General features: G+C 43.4%; 1 protein-coding gene across 1 annotated transcript; it reads right to left on the bottom strand.

Annotated features, from left to right (window-relative positions):
• Nucleotides 1–2053: 2053 nt before the first annotated feature.
• Nucleotides 2054–7171, bottom strand: msl2a (MSL complex subunit 2a). The gene is made up of 3 exons (XM_069661864.1): nucleotides 6477–7171; nucleotides 4231–5648; nucleotides 2054–3944 (listed from the first exon to the last, which is right to left on the bottom strand). Exons 1-3 carry the CDS (start codon nucleotides 6616–6618, stop codon nucleotides 3642–3644), a joined length of 1863 nt encoding a protein of 620 aa, XP_069517965.1. The 5' UTR covers nucleotides 6619–7171; the 3' UTR covers nucleotides 2054–3641.
• Nucleotides 7172–8761: the final 1590 nt, after the last annotated feature.

The following is an 8761-nucleotide window of genomic DNA, read 5'->3' as shown; positions in this document are numbered from 1 at the left end:
AGTATTGCCTGACATGTTTACATTAATATATCCAGTGGTTACCAATCCTTACTTTGTTAAATGTAAAACCCTTTCCTTTTTTTCTCACATATTCCACCACGTATTAGCCGTGCTAGCTAACATTGCTAAAAGACCATGAATCCTGATTAGTTTGGTGAACCAATGTTTTTTAATTTTTGCCGAATGCCCAGAAAACTAATTTACATTCCCATCACGTGTTTTTTGCATCATTGACAAAATGATTACACAGTTAAAGTCGGGGTGAAATGAAAAATGTCTATTTGACAATATAGGCCCAAAAAAATACAGAAAATCCATTTCTCCGTATTCTTATATCAAAATCCGATAATTTTTTCTTCCTGTAAAAAAAATATCCCGTGTGCTTACGTAGGCTAGATCCAACCAATTTCAACCAATCAATCTGCAACATTTAGCCGCAGAGCACCAAGAACGCTCGGTCAGTTAGCTAGCTACTGCGCTGTGGAGAACGTCTGTCTACACCCACTTCTCAACGATTAAATCTAATCCCTCTAATGATATGTCCCGCCTGCACATCCTGTTTCACTCGGAAATACGTCACGATACGGAAGCTAGATACTCTTGAAATGCTGTTTCAGCTCGACTTTAAACTGCTGAACATTAGTATGTTAGCATTGTCATCATGAGCAGGCTGACATTAGCTTTAAGCTTAAAGTAACTCTGTTGTTCCTGTGTAAAACTGCACAGCTAGCATGACTCCTGACTCTTATCGTTTTACTCAATGTTTTTGTGCTATTTGAAATTTAAATTTCTTTACAAGATTTGAGTTAGAGCTTTGTATAACGTGTGGTAATGAAAGCCTGTATTGGTGTGTTATTTTTTAGATGGGCAGATTGGGCATTTAAGGACCAATGAGTAGATTTAAAGTCAAATTTGACAGGTAAAAAACTATTCTCCATTTTTTTAAAAGCTCCTGTGAGGAACTTTTGGTTTGTGTTGATTTTGGCGCCCCCTGTGGACAAAGCTGTACCTCTTATCTCTTTGCTGATTTCGTCCTGTACGTGCTTAAGTGGCGTTTTTTAACAAAAGAACTCATCCTGCTTTCTTTAACAGTCATGTGCATCACTCACTTTAAATTTTTGCTCTGGAAAATGTAAACAAAGGCAGCGTGCAGTTAATCGCTTCGTCTGACACCTACCCCCCCGCCAGTGGCTTCAGGCATTAAAAATTAACTATCCAGAAATAATCAATCTTGTCGCTGATGGTCTGGTTTGCTTTTGTAGCTCATATAGAGTAGGGATGCTCGCCTATATCCCATATTTTATAATATATATATATATATTTTACAACTCATTTAGCCGATTACCGATACCGATATTTTTTTCCCGCACACCTAATTGCAGAGATCATCAACTCTCTTCTGTATTGGAATTAGCGTACAGTATAATGGTGATACTCTCATCACATTTGTTACAACGGTCGGGGTGACGGGTCTTGAGATGGTTAATCAAGTTTGTAGTGTTGAAAGACTTTGCCTTGGCTCCTCCTCGCATCACCGAAGCTGAGCAGTCATTGCAAATAGCAGTTTTGCTTTCTATTTCGGACACTTTGAAAAACTTCCACACCACGGACATTTTGGCTTCTAACTCTCTCATGCTGCAGGTAGACACACGTGACGTCATCACACTGCGCCGCGCCACGCAGGTCTTCTTCGCGCCGGGGACATTGCGCCGAGGTCGGGCATTTAATCAAGTATGCAGCAGCCCATTATTTTATTGGTTAATTATATCGGTGGATATCCGATAGTTCATTTTTAAGCCGATATCGGCTGATACCGATAACATGCCGATAATATCGTGCATCCCTAATATAGAGTAATAAGAATGAATTTGAGTCTGTTTTATAACCAGTAAAAAAATCCTCACAGGAGCTTTAAAATACACAAAATTCTCCCTGGGTTTATCGCGTTTAGCCTCTGCGACATTGTTTTGAAGCAATCTTGAGTCGAATACGGCCTCTACACAGAAAGACACAGAACTGAAAAGTAAAAAACTATCATTTAATTCATGTTGTATTACATGTTTCCATATTATGGCAGTGAATGTTTCAGCAATAATAAGAGTCACTCCTCAAACAAGAGTTTTCACATAAAAAAAAACAATACCAAAAACTAATCAGGGTTCAAGTAATGCCCAAATGAAATACATTTTGAAACATACACACAAACACACGCACACACACACGCAGGGAGAAAGATCATCTGATCTTACTGTAATCCACCTGCTACTTCTGGTCTATGAGTGGAGAACCAAGGTGTTTGTTTGGTCTGCCTGAGTCCTCTCAATCTCTCTCTCTCCTTCAGTCTCTTTTTGGTCACCATGACTGGACTGACAAACATGTTGTAGTTACAGCTGAGACGGTAAACACAAACACGGACAACACAAAGCCTCTTGGGTTATAGGAGGGCTTCAAGGTGCTTGAACCAAAACACAGAAAAAGACAGTGGTACCAAACACTTGGTATCAAAAATAGTCTCTGAGTTGGTCTCTAATCAGTCGGGACACTACAACACGGGGAAGCGATGCACACACAGAGGATATTTTGTCTCGTTAATGACGACCTATGGCTTCAGTTTACCTAAACACACACAGTCATGTACAATCTCATAATCAAGACATAACAGTGTAATATTTTAGAAGACAGTCAGTTATAGATTATATAAATGGCAATGCTGTAAACAACTGCGTGTGTGCACAAGAGCTGGGAGGTTCCTTGTTGGGGCTCCTATTGCTATGTTACCAAGACTGGTTTGTAGTTGTAATTTGGCCAATCAATCAAACTAAGTGCTTGCAACCCTTCACACACACACCTCCCCGCTGACATTACAGTAAATCTCAGCAGGCGCACACACACACTCACGCACACACACTCTTACACACAGAAACCGTGGAGCCAGCCAAGTGCTTCGACATTACCTTGCTGCCTGTACAATGCCTGCATCAGTCATGTTCATTAAGACAAATTCATTATCATCGACAGTACTTGGATTGAGTAAGTTCACGAGATAGAAAAGGCATACAGTCGTGTGTGAAACAGAAGTTCTCCATAGATTAGTCACAACACATACAGGGTTAAGGGTTAGTGAGGGCCGTCCTAATACAGATTATGCATTTTTTAAACATACATGAAGTAACACTCAAACATGGAAATGCTGTGACAGGTGACTGAGATATGATGGTGCAGTTTTTTTGTTATTATGCACCAAAATCGCACACGAGCAAATCTATAATTGTGTGCAGACGCTAACAAACACAAAACCTGGTATGGGTTCCTATTGCCTCTTACAGTATGTCTGTGGTCTATGAACAAAAAGCACCTCTGTAGTACAGAACCGAGTATAAGTGTTTCACTATAGGCAGGCAACAATACACACCGGCACACAGGCACAATACAGGAGGCTTTGGCACACCCATGCTAGTCTCACTACTCAGCATTTTCCAACACAAGAAGAAGAAGAGCAGGTTACAGGACAGGACAGACCCATAGCTGCCTTAGAATGTCCCCCCCCTTCGAGGGAGGGGGTACAGGTTGTCTGACAGACACACTGATCAGCCGTCACATTCAATCAGCACGGAGCTGTCCGTTTTTGGAGTCCCAGCCTCTCATCCAATCAGCAGCTCCAGACTGTCTTCATAGTTGGGGTCTTGCGGGGGGCTGGGGGACAGGAAGGCCGTGGTAACAGGGGTCCCTGTCGCCGTGGCGACGTTGAGGAGGGTGTTAGCGCGGATGCTGGTGGTTGCTGGGTTGCGGAGCGCCGCGGCGGCGGTGATGCTGGTGAGGTTGATGCCGAGGGTGAGCCGCGTCTGCTCCAAGGCTTTCTCTGGCACAGCGAAGGCCTCTAGCTTCTTCTCACCGTTGGCCATGTAGGAGTTCTGGCAGCCTCGACAGATACAATCCAAGCATGCCTGAGACAGATAAGAAAATTAAAGTAGTCAATTAATCCAAATTTTCTCTCAAAAAATTCTGGTTCAAACATCCTTTCTCCAGTAGAGATTACATTTCAATTTGTAAATACACAGACATTATTAAGCCTTGTTTCCACAGCAACTAAAACGCAGGTGGCGGTTTTTGTTTACAGTTTTGTAATACAACACGTAAACTATATAACATCATAAACAAGCTCACAGTCAGTAAAAACAATGATGATTTGACCCCCGAAAAATTCCATGCATGCACTGATCATAGTCCCACCTTGCGGTTTGAATAGCAGGGACAGCGTTGCCCCCTGCAGGTCAGCACAGATGGATTCTGAGTAGCCCTGCCACACTTGCAGCCCTTCTTCTCCACTGGCTTCTTATATGGAGGCCTGACGGGAGCTTGAGGCACGAGACAGCCAGACATCAACCGCTGGTCTTTGCCTCCATCCTTGGTCTTGGAGCCTCCACCGCTGCGGGCCTTCGCGTGGGGTTTCTTAGGGCCCGGCTCGACATGCTTCCTGGCACCTTTATTGTGGTTGGGTGCAGGGCGGCTGGGCTTGGGAGGTGCCCCATTGGAAAGGGATGAGTAAGTGTGAGCTGGTACAGTTAAGGAGGGTGCGGGTGGTTGTGTGTGCAGCGTCTGAGAGGGATTTGGAGTGTGTAAGTGTGAGGTGGAGCCCTGCAGGATGGAGGCAATAGGGAGGGGTTTCACTTTCTCCCTGTCACTCTCGGACCGTGATCGTTTTCGTTTAAGGCGGACTGGCGGGGGCTTAGATGTGGGTGGAGGATCGAAGGAGGACATGTGTATGTGAGCACCATGGCTTGCCACTGTGTTTGTCCTCTCTGTTCGAATCTGTGTGTAGTTGTGAGCTGCGTCTAGCTGTATGTACATTTGAGCGTGTGCTCTGTCCGTAGTTATGTGTGAGAGTGTGTGAGAGTGCATTCTTTCTGGCTGTGTGTGAGGAGAATCTCGACCAGGCTGAAGGGGATCCAATGTCTGTAACACCTCCTCCACACTGAGAAGCAGCACCTCCCCCTCCTCCAGCTCCCTGCTGCCTGATTCCCCATCCCTGAGTGAGCACACGGTGCCTTGAGTTGGGGCTAACGGTCCAGTGGTCAGACTCAGTTCCAGACCACCACAGCCAGTATTGGACACAGACAGGCCTGCCTTTGGCTGCTCCTCTACCAGCTCGCACACTTCCAGCTCAGGAGACGAGGGATCCAGGTCCTCAAGCATGTCTCCATTGCATTCCTGTGGCCCATTGGAACACGGAGGGTCTGAGGAGGAGCTCTGGGGTACAGCTGAGAGCTCTGAAGGAGCAGGTGGCGCCTCTGTGGGGGTTAGGGAGTCAGGGGCAGAGAGATTCACATCTTCATGTGCTAGGCAAAGGTCCTCTGTCTCTACCTCCTCATCATGTGACATTAGCACCTCCTCTAGCAAGGCCATAACCTCAGGGGACCCTCCTACATGACTGCTAATCAACTGCAGCAACGGCGAATGAGTCACATAGAGACAGAGCTTCCTGTAGCATTGCACCAGCAAAGAAAGCTGTTTGTTCTCCTGGAAGCAGGAATAGTCCTTACAGCGGCTGCACGACAGCCTGATCCGCATCTTCTGGCCTTTACAGCCCGAGCAGACACAGTGCTGACACTCTGGATGTGTGGGAGAAATGGGATCCTGGAGCAGTTTACCTGAGACAAAAACAAGAGGTTGCTGTTAATCCAACTATCTGGACCCAAAATAATTAACTTTGCGACCATTTTCTCAACAGTAGAACATTACAGGACAATACAAGATTGCAAACACCCAGAGCCTTTTCAAAGTAGTTGCTAATTAAATAATTTCAAGCGCAGTGTTGGAATCAATACATTTAAATATATAATATAAATATAAACACCTATATCGTGGTCTATTTCTTGGTCTTTCAGTTTTTGCCTGATCCAGTTTATATAAACCAACAAAAACAATGCTCAACATATTTAATCATTAGGTTCACATTACTGATATTGTCTGCTTACATCCCTAAGCCTGTGTAAATATTGCATGAGCGCACGAATAATGCAAAAAAAAAACACCACTGCATAATCAGCAGAGGTCCAAAATATTGTCACATATCATTCTGACAATATTGCAAATTTCTAAATGCAAGCTGTCACACTGTCGATATTGCACTAGCTAAGCGGAGTCAGTAAATAAAGCATGAATAAGGGAACACATGGCTCTGCAACAGACACAACAACAGAGGAGTCATCTGTCTTGACAAGAGGACAGATGACTGGGGCACTGCCGAGGTTGCTAAGGAGACCACGGTGGTGATGAGTGAGCACGACAAACCGTGTCAACTGCTGCGAGCACACGCACGCCCACGGACTCCTCAGTCATTATGAATAGTAAGGTTATGACACAAGCACACACACACTAAACCAAAACCGCATAATCTAGCCATGTGGTGACACAAATTAACACAAGTACGAGGTATGTGTATTGCTGCAATAAAGTTGTAGTATAAGGATGCTTACCACAAACAAGACATGCGAGGGACTGTCTGAAGAAGGGCAGCAGCGTGTACATGTCTGTGAAGGTTTGAGGCTGCCGCGGGTCACACTGCAGCACGGCCCGGCTGGCGGACACGTACAAAGCGGTCGCATTAACAGGGTTCATAGCGGTGTGCTCCGCAGCCTCGGGGAAACACGGCCCGGGAAAATATCCAACCACAAAAAATAGCCAAGTCTCAGGGTGGATGGAGGAAATATCAACAGGCGTGACGGAGCAAAAAACAGTGCATCCAAAGTGTCGATGCAAACATTTATATTAATGAGAGACACAATAAATCCCAATCAACATGGTGAAGCGGTTTTACCTAAACGCGCACGTTAGCTCGACAGGCGGCTAGCTAAAGATAGCATTACCGGTTCGTAGTCGTCTCAGTTCATAAACTATACTTAAATGATCACAGTTAATGTTTCAGTTTATTCGGACCAATTTGACCCTTTGTTATAGTAACTCACATCATCCCTGACACTACTTAACAGCTAACATTGAATCAATTGATCAAACGACCCATGATCAAAAGATTAGCATTTTGTAGCTAACGTTAGCTTGCGATATCCGCCAAACCTTTTACACGAGAGAGGATTGATATTAGCCATAGAACCCATTTACGATCCAACAATGTCTCATTGTTGAAGACCTGACTGGAAAATGGATTGCTCCAAAGATCACAAATCCGTTTGCTTAGCAATTAGCTACCAGACTCCAGGCGCGCACTTGATGTAAACAAAGCTAACCAGCTAGGGTTAGCATGGCTAGCCAAATTAGCTAGCGAAAATTCAACCGTATGACTAACCCGCTAGGACCGCCTTATACCCCACGCATAGGGGGGCACTACAAGCTGTAAATTGGAATCCTGTAAATTTGTACGTTTTGCTATAATACTTTGCGAGCAGCGACCGAAACATAGCTAACTGTCCGTTTTACAAATGCATCAATCATTCGATTTTCCACTTTTCCTCGCATCAACCCCTCTCGACAGGCATGATCATCACGCGAGACTTCCCACAGTTACCCTGGTTACCGTAGTGTAACTCTTTACTCCACACAGCACAGCGCCTTCGCTGGGCCCTAATTCACACATTTAATACTGTCATAAACGATACAGCAACTTATCTATTCATGGTAGCAGTTGTTGCATTATTTCAAGAAGAGAGTGTGTTGATTAAAAGAGTAAAGAATAATCAGCAATAACCCTTTCTTTTTCCAATTAGTGTAATGCAGCCTACAGCTTTTGCAAGATAGAAACTGAATTATACAATTTAGGGTTTCAAAATTCTTTAAATCTCTCTTCAGATCCCAGTTAGCTGTTAAATGACGAGTTACAAGGTAGTCTAAAATTACGTGTTTGCTCCAAATATGAAGAAAATCATACACTTACTTACTTCCATGTTTAATGGTAAAAAAAACAAAAACTAAAAACCTTTTTGCACCCCAATTTCCATTGTCTCTAAACGGAATTATCTGTCAATTATATCCATTTATTACCATACAATATGTTTACGTAATACAGCATTTATTTTCTTAAGATAAGCTTATCTTGATCTTATTTTCCCAAATGTGTCATTCCAATGCCAATAATGAATGTTCAAGCTATAAGGACTATAAGGAGAAACCAACTCCTCTTATGACTCAAGACTTAAAAACTGCTCCTGATACCCTGAGCCACAGTTTGTTCTTTATTGCAGGAAGGAATCAGACACAGATGAGAATGTTGTAGTTTTTGTAGTATTTGTTGACTTTCAGTTGAAGTAGTGGCTCCTTAAGATATTTCATTGTTTCCTAAAAGAATAAAGTTCTTGTATTTCATTATTTAACTGGATCTGAGTTATTGTAATCACAATTTTATAAAAAATTATATAATCTCATCTATATGTACAAAGATGTCTCTTTAAGTTATAGTTAACTTAGCTTATATACATAAGGTTCGGCAGGGGCCATGAGTAATTGTATGCATTCCAGAAAATCGCAGTATTTGGGAACAACAAGCCAACAAGCTTTAGTGTACATTCTGCAGTCTAATGCCAAATTGTGGGATTTAAAACTACCAAGCAGGGAGAGAAGCCCAACTGTTACCTGACAAGCTAAACTCAGGGAACTCAGGGAAACTCTGAAACAAGACTACAGGGAAACCGGATCCCCCATATCTGTGAATGTCTTACTCCTTATTGGCTGTGAGAGCTCGCCCCCCATTCGCCATAGGCTCAAATCTCTGTCGTTCATTTCCGGTAGCTGTCATCCGAGAACGTGAACG

The sequence above is a fragment of the Semicossyphus pulcher genome, unplaced genomic scaffold, assembly GCF_022749685.1.
Source record: "Semicossyphus pulcher isolate SPU_LCO1_2020_fin unplaced genomic scaffold, fSemPul1.0.p SCAF_14, whole genome shotgun sequence".
Lineage (NCBI taxonomy): Eukaryota > Metazoa > Chordata > Actinopteri > Labriformes > Labridae > Semicossyphus > Semicossyphus pulcher.
Note: the sequence above shows the minus strand (reverse complement) of the source record. Positions and strands in the feature narration are given on the sequence as shown.